At 49.5% G+C, this 17,370-nt stretch overlaps 1 protein-coding gene across 4 annotated transcripts in view; it reads left to right on the top strand.

Moving 5' to 3' along the window:
- SRGAP3 (SLIT-ROBO Rho GTPase activating protein 3) overlaps positions 1 to 16,150 on the top strand; it is a 256,625-nt gene extending 240,475 nt beyond the window's left edge. For 3 of the 4 annotated variants that reach the window (XM_045991580.1, XM_045991579.1, XM_045991582.1), the window contains 4 exons: positions 3,991 to 4,171; positions 5,791 to 5,940; positions 7,971 to 8,298; positions 10,962 to 16,150. In XM_045991580.1, the coding sequence (XP_045847536.1) occupies positions 3,991 to 4,171; positions 5,791 to 5,940; positions 7,971 to 8,298; positions 10,962 to 11,375 (1,073 nt within the window). In that variant the 3' untranslated portion in view covers positions 11,376 to 16,150. The remainder of the gene's footprint in view (positions 1 to 3,990; positions 4,172 to 5,790; positions 5,941 to 7,970; positions 8,299 to 10,961) is intronic. The other variant, XM_045991581.1, reaches the window with a different exon arrangement.
- Positions 16,151 to 17,370: the final 1,220 nt, after the last annotated feature.

Here is a 17,370-nt window from a genome sequence, read left to right as displayed (position 1 = left end):
TGCCTGCAGCTCCGTTCTGCTCCTCCTCTTTTCTTCCCCTTACATTTCCCATTCCTCCTCATCCCACCACTCCCAACTCCAGACCACCCCCAGTGACTGCGGGAGGCTCTGGAGATGCGGAAGGTGGGACCTAGACACCCAGGCAGCCCCTCCAGCTCCTCCTGGCAGGAGCAAAGCTCTGCTCCCGTCAGCTCCTTCACCAGTGTGGGGAACTGGGCTCAAAGGACAGTGAAACCCGAGAGCACACAGACCCCTGGGTGCAGCTTCTGGTCTTGCAAACCCTCTGGCCTTTTTGTCTCCATAGCTAGGTGGGCAGACAGGTGACCGGGTGGCGCTAGCCTACGGCTGGTGTAAGATTCCAGGAGGTAGCAAAAAAGAGGAGAGATCTCCCCATTTCCCTGAGAAGGTAACTCTGAGTCAAGATATGAGTTAATGGGGCCCATTTCGCTATGCTGTCATTTTACGTCAACTGTGTTAGAATAGCCTTTAAAGACATTTGTCAGGGGCGCCTGGGTGGCTCAGGGGGTTAAGCCTCTGCCTTCGGCTCAGGTCATGATCTCAGGGTCCTGGGATCGAGCTCCAGATCGGGATCTCTCCTCGTCATGGAGCCTGCTTCCCCCTCTCTCTCTGCCTGCTTCTCCGCCTACTCGTGATCTCTCTCTCTCTCTCTGTCAAATAAATAAATAAAATCTTTAAAAAAAAGACATTTGTCAGAGCCAGCTGGGGAAGGCTGGCCTCACTGCCTGAGGCCCAGTCCCTGTAGAAGGCTCCCCCAGGCACTGTGGACTAGCTGCAGCTCATAGGAGCCCTGGCATAGTCTTCCCGAGCCAGCTGCTTATAGAGGGGAGCCCTCACGCGCCTGTGGGTGTGGTGGGGATTAATGGGAGAGATGAACAAAGGAGGTTCCTCCTTCTGCTCTTTGATTTTCTGTGCTGCCCATAGCCCTTAGAAGTGCATTAGCTCTGGTAACAACTCTCCTATAGAGCTAACTATGCGCCAGGCACTGTTGCAAGCACTTCCTATACAGTAACTCATTTAATCCTCCTAACGGCCCTCTAAGCTGTGTGCTATTATTAGCATTCCCATTTTACAGAAGAAGAAACTGAGGCTTAGGAAGGAAAAATAAGTTCTTCAGGGTCACACAGCTAAAAAATAGCAAAGCCAGGTGTTCTAGGCTTAGCTCCTTGATGGTCAAGTAGGTGGCTGGATGGGCAGATGCAAGAAAATCCATAAGGAACGGAGTAATCCAGAGTCAACGCAGGGAAGGTAGCTGCAGGCTAGAGAGATCAGGGGTCACTTGCATTACTCTTTTATTGTATTAGAAGTCAATGCATTTATTATTTTTATATAGGTAAATATATACATAAATATAAGTATTATTTTTATAGTGTCAAACATCTTTGTGCTTGCTTTGAAGTATAAATACATTAATACCCACAGCTGGTTTTCTATCAAGTATGGGCATCTCTTAGGGTACAGCCTTAACACAGATTAAATAAATCATAGGCATAGCTCTCCTGCTCCCCAAAAAGTCTCTTTCCAAACCTCACTAGCTGTATGGCCTTGGGAAAACCACATAAACTCTCCGTGGCTTAGATTTCTTATCTGGACCTACCCCATAGGGGAAAGCCACTAGTAATTATAATCATGAGAGCAACTACCAGCTGAACATGTATGTCTGTACTATGCCAAGGACTTTCATACATGATGGCTTTTAAAAATCTATTTAAGTCTAGTATATTTCCTTTTTAATTGAGATGAAATTGACATATAACATTGCATTAGTTTCAGGCAGACCACATACACGTATTGCAAAGTGATCACCGGGGTGAGTGTAGTTCACAGCCATCCATACATCGAAGTGTGCACGTAGTCACCAGACATAGTTACAAATTTTCTTTTCTGGTGATGAAAACTGTTTCAGATGGGCTCTCCTAGCAACTTTCAATGCAATGCAGTATTATTAGCTTTAGTTATCACATTCTACATTCCATCCCCAGGACTTACTTATTTTATAACTGGAAGTTTGTGCCTTTTGACCACCTTCACCCATTTTGCCAACTCCTTCCCCCCCCCCACCTCTAGCAACCACCAGTTTGTTCTCTGTATTTGAGAGTTCAATTTGTTTTTGATTTTAGATTCCACATATAAGCAAGATCATATGGTATTTGTCTTTCTCTATCTGACGTATTTCACTTAGCGTAATATCCTCACGGTCCATCCATGTTGTTTCAAATAGCGGACTTTCCTTCTTTGTTATGGCTGAATAATATTCCATTGTATCTATATACCACATTTTCTTCATCCATTTATCCATCTATCTTTTCAAGTTAGTGGTTTTGTTTCCTATGGAGAAATACCCAGCAATGGAATTATTGAACCATATGGTAATTCTTTTTTGAATTTTTTGAGGAACCTCCACACTATTTTCTACAGTGGCTGCACCAGCTTGCATTCCCAACAGTGCACCAGGATTCCCTTTTCTCTACACCCTCACCAACTCTTGTTATTTCTTGTTGTTATTATTATTATTATTTTTTTTTTGGTAGTAGCCATTCTGACAGGTGTGAGTGCTCTCTCCTGGTAATTGTGAGTTGCATTTCCCTGATGCTGAGTGACGCTGAGCACCTTTTCATGTGCATTTTGGCCATCTATACGCCGTCCCACATGCATTATCTTTTAATCCTCCAAAATCAACTGAGGTGTACTGAGGTTACGGGACCTGCCCCTGGTGATGGAGCTGGGCAGTAGGGGTGCCCCAGGGGCAAGAGCCATATCCTTATTGCTTAATCCAGTCAGGGCTTGTCACTAACCAGTGAAGAATAAAGGTATAATTGGTAAATGTGCATATGTAAAGAGATAAGTTAGAGCTGTGGCCCCAGTAAGAATTGTCTCTTCTCCAAAATTAAATCCATGAATGAATGTGTTACTCAGCTCAGGTTGCCAGAACAGAACTGGGGGGCCTAAACAACAGAAATTTATTTCCTCATAACTCTGGAGGCTAGAAGTCGAAGATCAAGGTGCTGTCAGGGCGGGTTTCTGGTGAAGCGTCTCCTCCTGGCTTGTAGAAAGCTGCCGTCTCACTGTGTCCTCACACGACCTTTCCTCTGTGTACAGTCACAGAGAGAAAGAGATCTCTGGTGTGTCTTCCTCTTCCTAGAGGGACACCAGTCCTGTCAGATTAGGCCCTACCCTAATTACTCACTTTAACTTCAGTTACTTCCTAAACACCTTTCTCTAAATACCATTACACTAGGAGTTGGGACTTCAGCATATGAATTGGCTGGGGTGGGGGTGGGGGGGCACAGTTCAGTCCATAACAATGAGCTTTGAAGAGTTACTGTGAGCCTTTGAAAACTGTGTACCGCAGCTTTGCACTGATGGGAGTCCATCTACACCCAAAAGATAAGAACCAGTAAAAGTATTGCAAGTGGACGAAGAGAGAAAGGGTCCATGGACAAATAGAAATGGAACTTGTATTGAGAGGTAGAAGAAAGAGAAATTTCTTTTTTTTTTAAGATTTTATTTATTTATTTATTTGACAGACAGAGATCACGAGTAGGCAGAGAGACAGGCAGAGGGGGAGGGGGAAGCAGGCTCCCTGCTGAGCAGAGAGCCCGATGCGGGGCTTGATCCCAGGACCCTGAGATCATGACCTGAGCCAAAGGCAGGAGTTCAACTCACTGAGCCACCCAGGCGCCCCAGAAAGAGAAATTTTTAAGATATTATTTTAATTAGTGTTAGAAAGTAGAAAACAAGAGGGGTAGTGGAAAATAAGTATATGGTGGGTGAGAAGTCAGATGGCCTGCCTGAGGCCACAGCATGGGGAGCAGATCTGAGCTAGAACGTGGTATTCTGAGCCCTAGCCCACCCTGTTTCCGCCGGCTTGCTGTCTGTGCTGCCTCACAGAAGCCAAAGCCATCTGAGCAAGGCTCCTGGCTGCCATCCTGCTCACTTCATGGATGCTCTTTTCCTTTGCTCTCCTTCTAGAAGTGGAGCAGATCGAGGCCATCGCCAAGTTTGACTACGTGGGGCGGTCCCCACGTGAACTATCCTTCAAGAAGGGGGCCTCGCTGCTACTGTACCACCGCGCCTCGGAGGACTGGTGGGAGGGTCGTCACAATGGCGTGGACGGACTCATCCCACACCAGTACATAGTCGTGCAGGACATGTGAGTGGGAATCAAGACCTTCTGTGGAGAATGCTGTAATTGATTAGTGATGTCTTTTTTTTTTTTTTAAGATTTTATTTATTTAACAGAGAGAGATCAGAAGTAGGCAGAGAGGCAGGCAGAGAGAGAGGAAGGGAAGCAGGCTCTCTGCGGAGCAGAGAGCCGGATGCAGGACTCCATCCCAGGACCCTGAGATCATGACCTGAGCCGAAAGCAGAGGCTTAACCCACTGAGCCACCCAGGCGCTCTGATTAGTGATTTCTTTCTTTTTTTTTTTTTTTTTAAAGATTTTATTTATTTATTTGACAGAGAGAGATCACAAGGAGACAGAGAGGCAGGCAGAGAGAGAGAGGGAAGCAGGCTCCCTGCTGAGCAGAGAGCCCTATGCGGGACTCGATCCCAGGACCCTGGGATCATGACCTGAGCCGAAGGCAGCGGCTTAACCCACTGAGCCACCCAGGCACCCCTGATTAGTGATTTCTTGAATGGGCACAGGAATAGGAGTGGCGGGCTGTATGCAAACCATTTGCTCTCCCTGGTATGATACACTGGTCTTCTGTAAGAATGGATTCTTTCTAACTTCACCATAAATGATGATCCACTTAATAAATAAGCAAACTGCTCATCCTTTAGAGCACACAGAGACAGTGCTTGGTGTCATGGGCTCACCATCCTGAACCCCCCAACAGCCTCCAGGACAGGTTCCACGGGGTCTTACCGTATTCCTCTGCCCTCTTGGGCTTTCCCTATACTCAGCGGCCAACCCACTGCCCCCTTCACCGCCCACCATTCTCTGTCCCCCAAGGGGCTCGCTCAGAGGATGCACAGAAACAATCATCCCCTCATTTCCAGTTAGTGGGGTACTATTATTTTTTTCATACTTTTTTTTTTTTTTTAAAAGAAAGGCCTGCATCCCAAATACCTAGCCCTACCCGAAGACGCAGAAAGTCCACACCTTCTCTTCTTTGGAAGCCATCAAAGGTTCCTACAACCCACACTCCTTCTGAGTCAGGCCCAGGTGGAACGGATTTGTCAGGGAAGCAGCCACCATGCTGGCCCTTAAGGGAAAGAATAAGCTTTGATTTCAGGGGAGATGGTGAAAACCAGAGAAAAGTCCAAGGCCAGGCAGGCAACAAGAGAAATGCCCGTGGAGGAACCTTGGCCGCCACCTCATGATTATTCAAAACCCTGGGTTGGGAACCAAGGGATAGAGACGCTGTTCTTCCTCCCTCGCTTATCCCTAAACTGCTGCCCAGGGCCCCACATGGAGACTCAGCGCTCAGTGCTCAGCTTATGGGCTCCTCCCCCCATTACTCTAGCACTCTCTGTTGGGTTTAGCTCGTCCTCGCCTGGAGCAGCCTGGGAGAGAAAAACCTAGAGGAGGGCCTGAGGCGGAGCGGGGTGGTCTCCTGCTGGAGAATGTAACTCAGGAGAGAGGGAGCCAGTGGGCGTGTGTGTGGTGCTAAGGCGCAGAGTGGGAAGGGCCTCATCCCGAGAATGGGCATAAGTTAATCATAAAGTGTGTGTGGATCCACCCTTCAGACAGGTCTCCAGGAGCCGGCGCATCTGGGGTTCTCTGAAGCAAAGCACTCCCGATTCACATCTGTCCTTCTCCCCAGGGATGATGCCTTCTCCGACAGCCTGAGCCAGAAGGCTGACAGCGAGGCCAGCAGCGGGCCGCTGCTGGATGACAAGGCCTCCTCCAAAAACGACCTCCAGTCGCCCACGGAGCACATCTCGGATTACGGCTTTGGGGGGGTGATGGGCCGGTAGGAAATGCGGATTCATTTTTTCCTGCTAGTGCCATGCCCAGCTGTGTCTGGTTTGGGAGAGCCAAGGGGGCAGAGGAGAGAGAGGGAGGCTATTGTGGCCCCTTGTTCCCTGCAGGATGGGGTGTCAGGCACACCGGGGGGTCTGGCTGGAACTGGCCCAGAATGCCAGGTGTAAAATGGTCCAGCTTGGAACTGGGGTATGGAGAAGGAGGAGAAAAGACATATATTGGCAAATCGTTGCCTTTTATGTAAAATAGTAATAATAGAGAGTTATAAACTGACAAGTATTTTTCCTACCTCTCTCTAGTTCTTGCACCTCCTCCCCATTTTCTGTTGTGTTATATTTAAAAATTTAAGGCTCACATAGTGCACTCACTCCCTGAAGTGCACTACACAAACAGAAAACTCACACCCACGCCCCTGGTGGGGGAAACTGACACTCGGCTCCACCCACTTATTTGGTGGGAGCACATTTGCCAATTTCTTCCCCTTCCCCTGTGTGGGCTGGGCTGTGTCCCATGACCTTTCTGCCAGGCAAGGAGCTGTGCTTGTCCTTCTGCCTGCCCCTATGGTCCAAAGACTGTGGCCCTTAAAAAAATTTAAGAAAAAGAAGAAAAGAGAAGCTGACAGTTTCTCGCTGCTTTCTCAGATTCTCAAAATGTCATAGTCTTCATTTTTTTCATTGGAGAGGTCATGGGATCAGCTCCCACATATGGGTACTTGCAGATAGAGCCAGAGATACAGTCACAACAGGAACATATGTTTATGAATTTACTTCGGCAGAAGTCTCCGTGCCTCCTTTCCGTATATTGTGTTCAGTTCGGCAAACAGCAAAGGCACCATGATAGGTAATGGAATTGGGGCCTTAATGGAAGTCTGGGGTAGGTAGAAGACAAAGCCATGGTTCCTTGAATTCTAGGAGGGCCATACCTTTTCCTGCCTCACTCTCCCTCCCCTACTTGATTCTGGTTCTTTTCTTTCTCCATGTTTCCTCCTCTCCAACACCTATGCTTTGGTCCTGTTGGGGTACGCACGGGCAGTGCTTAGCTTGGCTGGTGGCTCTGGGATCTGACGTGCTGCTGACCACGTTGAACTTGGCCCTTCAGTCACAGTCCATTCCAACAGTCTGCCCCTCCTTCCCACCCCCTTGCCACTTCCAGCCTCCCCTCCCTTCAAATCTTTGTTGACCTCCCTAGAATGTGGCAAAATCCCCTACGGGTGGAGCCTGTTATCTTCAGAGTGCTTTCACACCCACCAAAGCTCCCTGGAAGGCGGGCAAGGAACGTTATGCCCATTTACCAGATCAATAAAGTGGGTCTGAAAGAGGACACAGGAAAGTTCGTGACAAAGCCAGCCCTCCTGTTAGATACTCTAGTCCCCTTTTCCCTCCCACAGAGCCTCCCTAAAGAGTGAAAGGTAGCCAGATGCATGGACAAGGCATGTTGAGTTTTCACTCCTGAATACCTAGTTTTCCAAGATCTGGAAAAGCCTCACAGAAATCGCCTTTTGCTGGGTAGATTGGGGGTGGGCGACAGCACTGAACTATGTTCAGTTCCCAGGGTCCCCATCCTGTGCTTTCAGGGAGCTGGTGACTTTTCGGTACAGTCAAGCCTCAATGCTTCAGACCAATTAAGAAGTCCTTCAGAATCATGGAAATGTCTGAACCACTTAAGAACATACCATGAGCCCAACTAACCATCACCAAAGCATTCTCAGGTCGAAATTCTCCTGGCTTTGACTTGACGTGTAGACAAGATTCGTTTTGTAATTAGTAGCACCACCGTCTGCAGTTTGGAAAGCAGAATGCTTCGATTCCTTCGCGTGTGCAGATTAAACCTGCCCCTTGCCACTGAGTTACCTACTCAGGCTGTGCTTTTGTTGTGTAATTGAGTTTGGCTGCATGAGGCTTTACTATACCTGCTCCCTAAGACTAGTGTGTAGTGTGTGGCCTGGGGTTAGCTGATCCATTCTGAGACTTGCCAGGGTTGACCTCTGCCCCATGCCCCTGCCCCCTGGCTCCTTTGCAGAGTGCGGTTACGATCTGACGGAGCGGCCATCCCCAGGCGCCGAAGCGGGGGCGACACCCACAGCCCACCCCGGGGCTTGGGCCCCAGCATAGACACGCCACCCCGGGCTGCCGCCTGCCCCAGCAGCCCCCACAAAATCCCCCTCACCCGGGGGAGGATCGAGAGCCCTGAGAAGCGGAGGATGGCGACATTTGGGAGTGCCGGCAGCATCAACTACCCTGACAAGAAGGCTCTCTCGGAAGGGCACTCGATGAGGTCAACATGCGGCTCCACCAGGCACAGCAGCCTGGGGGACCACAAGTCCCTGGAGGCTGAGGCCCTGGCAGAAGTAAGGGCCAGTGGGAAGGCAGGCTGGGCCAGCTGAGACTCCCAGAGGGTGGCCGGGTGGGACCCTGCGGACTGGGGAGCCACTTTGCCCTTCACACCAGGCTCAAGGTTAAGCAAGCTGGCTTCCTGTCCCCCTGCTGGCCTCCCCAGGGGAGCAGAAGCTGGATGGGTGCAGCATGCCTGCCCTGGGGGCGGGCTGGTGAGAGGATGTGGTAATGGCAGGTGTCTCCACAAGATGGCTCAGTTGAGTTATTCATTCATTCATTCATTTGTCTGATCATTCATTCATTCATCTGTTCATTCATTCATTCCTTTCTTGACAAATATTGATTGAGCCATTGTTGTGTGCCAGTCACTGCACTAGGCACCGACAGTACAGTGTTGACCTAAAATGGCCCCAGACCCTGCCCCCCGCTGTCCCATCTTCCCGGAGCGCCTTTCTGCAGCCCCACTCTGCAGATTGCTGCATTACCTCTCAGACTAATGCAAGGCTCATGCCTAAACCACTCAGCTGCTCTTTCTCTGAGCTTTCTGTCTTTCTGGCTCACATTCTGCCAGGGTAGAGTGGTGGTGGGGATGGTGGTAGAGGGGTAACCATTGCATTTATTTTTTACAGTTTTACCTTTCAGTTCATGCTGGAGCACTGCAGAGAGAATAGTGGAGTCCATAAGGGACTTCATTTAAGCGAACGGGACACAGAAAGGGGAGTTATCACTGCCGGGCTGGGATATAGTAAAGATGGGGAGAGGATTGCCATCTCTCCCCTCAAATAGACAGTCCCGCACAGCTAATCCTTTGCGTAAAAGAACAAAAATCCCATTCTTAAAGTGGCTAGTGTTCTGGGCAAGGGATAAAATGTCATGAAGAAGCATAAAAGTTACTAGCTGTTTGACCAGACATCTCATAGTCTCTTAGCAAAAGGGATAGGCAGGGACCCTGCCTGTGCCAGATTGGAGCCTGTTTGGGAGGCCCAGGGCAGGCAGGAGGCCACCTGTGGGCTGGGGAGGAGAGAGGGTAAAGGGGGACATGGCTGTGAAAAGGGGCTGGAAGGACATCTCCAGGCCCCAACTCCATCAGTGTGACCAGACTTGCAATTTTTCTGGCTTTGCCTGAGGGCAGAAAAGGGAATGTGTCCTAATAGCGCTCAGGGTCACCAGGGGTTGTGCACAGCCCCATCCCGAAGTGGTTTTAAGTAATATTCCCTGTTGTCCCCTCAGCAGCCAGGTCGATTGGGCTGGGCCCCATTTGTGTGGTGGCATCCCTGTAACAGCTGTGTGAGCCAAGCTCTCTGGCTAAAGTGAGTGTGGAACCACTGCCTGGCAGTTCACAAAGTTCCATCCCATCCATTATCTCATCCCATCTTCACAGGAAGTGTAGGTTTCAGCAGAGAAGCAAAGCATGGTGGAGAGAGCCTGAGACTTGTCCAAGGTTACACAGCCAGCAAATGGCAAAAGGGTCTTCCCGCTAAAAAATCCAGGCCCTTTGCCCTAGCTCAGGGCTCCTGTTTTGAAGCTGACCTCCAGCTGCAGCGCCCCCTCCTGGCTCAAGGAGGAACAGAAGCCCTGGGAATGATGAGCCCGGTCCACCAGGTAGCCCCACCATGCCCAGGTCCTGGACTGCCTCAGGGGGTCTCTGTGTCACTCAAAGTGCTCTCATTCTGGTGAGCTCTTACTCTCCAGGAATTACATAGGCAGGTGAAAGAGGTTTTGTTGCTTTTTAAAATTTATATTTTTGAAAAAAGCAAACTTTTCTGATTACAATACAGAGAAGAATGTGACAATTGCGTTATTCTGGAGTGAACATTGTGGAATATTCTAATATATAACCACCAAGGAATTTTTCAATGGGTGAGGATTAAAAAAAAAACACAATAATCGTGGGGTGCTTTGTGGGCTCAACTGGAAGTGTGTGCAACTCTTGATCTCAAGGTTGAGTTCAAGCCCCATACTAGGGGCAGAGATTACTCAAATAAATAAATATATTTTTTAAAATAACAATAATGGTTAGGGACCTGGGCTCTAGGTTGAGACTTGGGCTATGTTACTTACTAGCTGTGTAACCGTGAGCAAGTTGCTTAACCAGGTGGATCTTCAATTTTCTCATGTGTAAAATGAGCGTAATGGTAGTTCCTACCTTATAAGTGTGAGGATTAAATGAGCTGCAAAAAGAAAGGGCTTGGATTGGTGCTGTTACTGCCATTATCATTGATAATGTGTGCTTACTGTCAGGAGCCCTGCCAACCTCTTCACAGGGACTGTATCATGTAACGTACTCATCAGCCCCCTGAGGTCTTGTTATCATGATCTGTATTCACAAGTGAGGATTCTGAGGCTCAGAAAGGTGAGCTAACTTGCCCAAAGTCACCTAGTAAGGAAGAAGCAGAGTCAGGGTTGGAACCCGGGTCTGTCTGACTCCAGAGCCTGCCAGTAGTCTCACCTGCCCTCATTGCAGTCTGCTGCCTGTGCAGGCAAGTGCGCAGGTGATGCCCACATGGATTCCCTCAGTTGGTCATAGGACACCCTGGAGGTTTCACCTCCATCCCATCCACAAGGCTCATGTGTGTGGACACCTCCCTAAGAAGCCCATAGGCCGATTAGCAGCTGCAGAAGGCCTGGAGCCCAGGCCTCCAGCCTCTGTGCTGACCAGAGCTCTTTCCCTCGGCAGGACATCGAGAAGACCATGAGCACGGCTCTGCACGAGTTGCGGGAGCTCGAGAGACAGAACACAGTCAAGCAGGCGCCAGATGTGGTGCTGGACACCCTGGAGCCCCTGAAGAACCCGCCAGGCCCCATCAGCTCAGAGCCCGCCAGCCCCCTGCACACCATCGTCATCCGCGACCCAGACGCCGCCATGCGCCGCAGCAGCAGCTCATCCACCGAGATGATGACCACCTTCAAGCCGGCCCTATCCGCCCGTCTGGCCGGCGCGCAGCTGCGCCCGCCTCCCATGCGGCCCGTGCGGCCGGTGGTGCAGCATCGCTCCAGCAGCAGCAGCAGCTCGGGTGTGGGCAGCCCGGCTGTCACGCCCACCGAGAAGATGTTCCCCAACAGCTCAGCGGACAAGTCGGGCACCATGTGACCTACAGGATGGGGCGGCACCGCCCTGGCCTGCCGTGCGTGGCCCGCCACGGCTGAGGCTGGCCTCTCTGACTTCCGCGGCCTTCCCGGGGCTCCTGGCCTTGTCCGGCAGGGACCAGAAGGTCGCCTGGAAGCGCGTCTGTGCAGAGCTGAGGCCCAGATGCTGGCCGCAGCTCACGTTCAGCCATGTGACTCCCACAGACCTCCCGTGTGTAAGCAGGCCCCCAGTGGGCTGCAGGAGCAGGAGGCCCCCCTAGAGCATCTCCTGAGCTTGGGGCAAAATGGTCAATGGCTTCCCTGCATATGGTCACTGGAAAATTACTCTCTCGACGTTCTCTCTGCATACATAAATATGTGTGTATATGTATGTGTGCATATATACACACATACATGTATGTGTCTGTAGGTGTGTGTATATATATATTTATGCATCTATATACATATACTAGATCTGGACACACGACTAAATGTATATAGGATCTCCTTTTTTTCTTTTTATGAAACTTAGATTTACCTCAGACCCATGCCACCAAACACCTCCCGCTGAGTTACTTGGTGGGACTTGCAGGGACCTTTCTGGGAGAATTTAGAGGCCTCAGTGACTGCGAACGAAGCAATACACCACTAACTTGCAGAAAAACACACAAAAATAGTCTCCCACTGTCTCCAGAAGTTGTGGCCTTCCAGAACAGTCTGCCCCTAACAGAAGGGTGGGGCAGGCAGTACCCCAAGCAGGCTGCTCCTAGAGGTGGGGAACCCTTCACAGAACCCCCCCGTCCACCCCAGAGACCCTGCCTTTCCACCCGGAGGCCGAGGGCCAACTGTACCCCTGAAGGCACGGGAGGGTGTTGGTGAGATAGCCCCTGACCACAACATCCTTGTGTTTGTACGTAGATAATGGGGATAGTGAGAACCTAAGCCCCGTCGTAGCACAGTGTCCTGTGTGGTTGGGAAAAAGAAAAAACAAAAACAGTGGTGTGAAACACTTCAAAACCTAGACACGCTGTAGGAATAAACCTGTGGTAACTATAGAGGTTTAACTTATACCATTTTCAAAATATTTAATTTTTCTTTTCTTCTTTCTACTAATTATACTGTGTCAGATCTGGTACTAAACAGGCAAGGAGGCTTTCAGTCATATCATTTTAATTTAAAATCAGTCTGTGACCCACTTTGGCTGGTGCCCTCCTGCGTAAGGCGCAGGAGCCTGTCAGCAGGGGCCAGAGAGGGGCCATCCTTTCTGACCCAGAAAACACTGTGGTTGAGCTTATGCAGGTGAAATGGCTTCCCTCTCTCCCCTTTCCTTCCCAACCGCTTCTCCCCACCCCCCCACCTCCAGAGCATTTAACGTAATTACAAAATATGGTGATAGAACCGAGGTGAGTGACTTTTAGGAATGAGGGGTGAGACTTCTGCTTCTCACCTGGGAAAAGGCCTTCTGGATCACTCTTGTTCCATTTTACTTCCTCTTTTGATCTCTTTGTTTTCCAGAGATAGGCTGTTTCTGGCTAACGGAACACAGACAGGTCCGATCCTATGGGGACCACTTTTATTCATCCCCTCTTGCCAAGCCAAGGGTCTCCTCCTTATTGTTCTCAAGCTTCCTTTCTTTTTCCTGAGGCCTCTGAATGTGTCTCCATGGCTGTGGTTTGGAATCAGAAGTCCTGTGTTTTGAGTCTCAGTCCCCACACCATAGGAGCTGTGGGACTCTGGACATGTCACTCCACCTCATTGAGCCCCAGTTTCCTGCCCCAGAAAATGAAGGCAATAAAGGTAAAATGTAAAGGAGCAAAGCTCTAAGCTGGAAAGCACTGTGCCAACATGGTTGCTCTTTTCATTATCATTAGTAAGGTAAGTCTTTTAGATCAAAACCCACCCAGGACCTTCCTTTTGAAGCCTCCTAATGGCATTTGAGAACTGGGTGGTGGAATTTTCCTAACAGTTTCATAGAAGCCCTAAAGCACAGCCCTACAGAGATACCACCTATTGATGCTTGAAATCCTGTCATGACCATTTCACCCCACTGGATTAAGTTTTGCCCTCTCCTCTGGTCCTCCATAAAAAGGTAAATATACCCCAGGGGTCGGACCTATTAAGTCACTGATACCTGGGTGTGTAGGAGTGGTAAGCCATTACATTTTGTCGGAGGGATTGGCAGTTTGCGCATTCAGTGGAAAAGTCGAGAAAGGGCACAAAAAAAGTGTCAGAGAGAGATCAGTGACAAACTAGACCTCCTTGTTTAGCCTAAAACCAACCGTTCTGTTTGAGCTCCCGGGAATGAAAGAGCCTCAGAACCAGCTAGGAGCCCCTCCGTCTTTGAGCAGATGATTACATCCCCATTTTATAGCGTAGCAAAGAAAGCAAGGCCTTGGGATGTGCTGTGACGTGCCCGAGATTTAATGGATGGCTGGGAGTGAGGGCCGTGGCAGCGCTTCCCTGCGGGGACGCTCTGCCGCCCAGCCAGGACACAGGCTTCTCGTTTCTACCCCAGAGATGCTCCCGCACCTTAACGCAGTAGCCTGCTGTGCAAAATCACATCCTCTGCCACGACTACAAGATGAAAAAGAGAAGATTTGAGTTGACGAATCTGTTGCTTGATCTACAGAACACCAGTCAGACCATGTGGCTTTTCCTATGAATTGACGGCATCTTTTCCTTCCTGACAGTGGATCTGCCCTTAACCAGATGACCTAAAGGCAGAACCTTAGCTGTTTTCTTTGAGCACCTGTTTTTCCATTGGGAAACGGCTGGTGAGTTCCCATTGAGGGAAGCTCACACCCCACTCATCCAGCCCCAGACCCGACTCTTGACACAGAACCAAATGGAAAAATCCTTTCCTGCACCACACCCTGCCCCCCACTTCCCCATTCAGCACTATGCATGTCTCCGCCACCCTCCACGCGTACCCCGTCCCATCCACGGTCACTGAGCATTGGCATTCTCTTCCTGACTCCTGCCTGTGTTAGTCCACTATATATTGCTGTATTTGCTTAAATGCTGGAAAGTAACTGTTAAAATGTGAAACTGTAATTTTTAAAAAAGGCTACGATTAAATTATAGCCAATGCCACTCACCAAATCTTTGCACCTAGTAGATAGATCAATGTAAAAAACAAATACCAGAAACCTAACTGTACAGTGAGTGTGGGGGAAATGTAGTAACCTAGTTAGTAGTCCTCAATATAACCAATTGTACAAGGGGGAGTGGTGGTTACCTACTTGTTCATCGCCATTACTGAGAGCTATACTGATCAGTTCGTTGATAACGGGCATTTAATTTTTTTTTTCTTCACAGAAAGATTTCTTTTCTTAACCTTCAACTTGCCCTGAGGTCAAGCTTTCTGTCTTTATGTGTAACTGATGTTTAGTCTATTTTAGGAATGAACCAGCAAGATGTTCATTTAAAACTGACCAAAGACAATTCATTCCTGGTCTAGTTTCCTGGGCCTCGGGGCCCAGCCACCGCTAAAGACCTTCTCCGATAAAATTGAGAACAAGCCGTGCTTCCTACCCCACTCTCCCTCTCTCCCTTTATTCCCCTTTCCTCTTAAAGAGCTGCTCTGAGCTGTGGGATTCTATGAAAAATTCTTGCCTTTCCTTGTTTTCAGTGCTAACGATTTCTCACCTTGAAGCGCCTTTTGAACCCCGGACAGAGCGCACAACTGGAGGGAATTGTAAGCTTGGGAATTAGACTTGGGAATCTTTTCTCTGAGGTCACCAGGCCAAGGGGCAGGAGAGGAATGGATTCCCAAGGGATGAAAGGTTTCTATTCAACGAAGAAATCCGAGTGGGAAGAGACGCAGGGAAACGGAGCCAGCATTTGGCTCCCGGCTGGAACCAGCAGCTCAGAGATCTGCCTTATAAACACTTCAGAACTGGGTTGTGGTACACGAAGGGGAGCCAGTGTGGGGAAGGGCCTTATGTGGGGCCAGCCTCTCTGTTGGAGTCCCTTGGAGTGCCTTGTTGGGTCTATTTCTTTCTCATTCAGGAGGCATGAATGCAGAGGACTTCCTGTGGCCTGGTGGCTCCTTGGCACTCAGCACACGTACTCGGCTGATGGAAAACCACAAGGACTAATGTGATGGTTCTTCCTCTCAGTCTTTCTATTCCTAACTTTTCACACATCCAGATGGTTCCACACTCGAGCAAATGCCTCATTCTCCTGAGAATCCCAGAAAGAAGAGTGGCTGGCTCACAACCATGGCAGGTGGCCCCCCCCGCTGGCCTTGGGAGGACGGGCGGGGAGGACAGGGCAGGAGGGGGTGAGCGAGGTGTTGCTTAGCTGATTTTCTGCTATGCAGAGCTAATGCTGATGTTTCATGTCAACTTCCCCGGTTCTCTGGGGCCTCCTCTCCTCGGAGCAGCCATGTAGAGAATTCCCCACATACCCAAAGCTGCCCCCGGGGAGCTGAGAGAAGGGACTTCGCCGTTGTGTCGGACTCCTCCTGGCTTCTCTGAGGTCGACCTTGCCAGCATCCCGCTCTCCCATCCTCTGGGACTGGCCGAATGACTACCGCTGCCCCTTGCCAACACCTCCTTCCTGTGTGAACTGTCCCAGGCAAATAACAAAGCTGTTCCTTGAACCAGAGCAACCAGAGTGCACTTTGCCTTCCTTAGACGGAAGTAGATTCTGGCTAGAGTTTCGGCTCAGACTCTAGTTCTGGGCAGTGTGACTGTTTACACGGTTTGGCAATAGATTTGGTTCTGATTGCTTCAGAGTGGCTGGTCAATTTAGTTTCCTTTGGTTTCCTTCCTCCCCAGACTGTGTCAGGAAAAACAAACAAACAAACAAAAAAACCAAAAAAAAAAAAAAAAAGAAAACAACCCTAGGAAATTGCTGGTTGCCTGTCCCCACGTGATGATAAGTGTCACCCTCTTCCGGATATCGTTTCTCTACCTTAACAACCAAACGCCCGTCCTATAGAGTGTCTGATTGGATCCTCTGTTGCGTATTCTGATGGTGCCTGCTGGTTTGACGTGGAGCTATCCTGTGAAATAAAACAGCTTAACTTTTCTCAAACACATTCCTGTGGCTTTTTGGAAGGGCGAGGTGACATACGGGGGGTGGGGAGGTCCCAGAAGGTTGTTTCTGTGTGCTTCCTCTGGGAACCGTCCCTGAATCTCCTTTAGCTCAGATCCAACGGGGGGGGGGGGGGGGGGGGGGGGAGGGGGAGGGAAGGCCAAGGTTCCAAGGACTGCTTCAGTGGTAGAGCTAATTGAGAAAGGTCATTGTGGGAGGCCCTCTGGGAAGGCAGAAGCTGGAAATGTCAAAATAAGGGCAAATGGGAGAAGGAGCTGTCATCTGCAAGAGTGCCTTCAGAAGTTTAAGACAGGTCACCAGAGGCCACAGGATACTGAGCTCCCTGTGAAGGCACGTGCAACATTTTAGCATTTGTGTCTTCACACATGTGATACTTCCTCTTGGATTTTTAAAAAATCTGTGTGTGTGTGTGTGTGTGTGTGTGTGTGTGTATGTGAGAATTGTTTATTGATCACTTCCTTCTGTCCCAGGCACTAGATTAAAGCCCTTTACATGCATTTTCTCAGCAAATTCTCATAATGGTTATTGAAGGTAAGTACCCTTCTTAAATCATATTCTGCACACGGGGAAATGAGGTTCTAAGAGGTTAGGTGGCTTGCTCAAGGCTAGGCTAGGAAGTGAAGGAGTCCAGTCTGAGTCCAAAGCCATGCTCTGTACAAGTTCATCGTACTGCCTGTCATTGAGCATGTCCATTACACCAGCGCTGATGGTGGGATCCCGTGATTAAGGTAGTGTACAGCCTGCCACAGTCCAAGAAGCCTCCAGACCTTTCCTTTCCTTCCTTCTTTCTTTCTAAGATTTTATTTATTTATCTGACACAGAGAGAGAGCACAAGTAGGCAGAGAGGCAGACAGAGAGAGAGAGAGAGGGAAGCAATCTCCCTGCCGAGCAGAGAGCCCGATATGGGGCTTGATCCCAGAACACTGAGATCACGACCTGAGCAGAAGGCAGAGGCT

This window comes from Meles meles, chromosome 20 (assembly GCF_922984935.1).
Source record: "Meles meles chromosome 20, mMelMel3.1 paternal haplotype, whole genome shotgun sequence".
Classification (NCBI taxonomy): Eukaryota; Metazoa; Chordata; class Mammalia; order Carnivora; family Mustelidae; genus Meles; species Meles meles.
The sequence above is the reverse complement of the archived record's forward strand: the minus strand, read 5'-3'. Positions and strand labels throughout refer to the sequence as shown.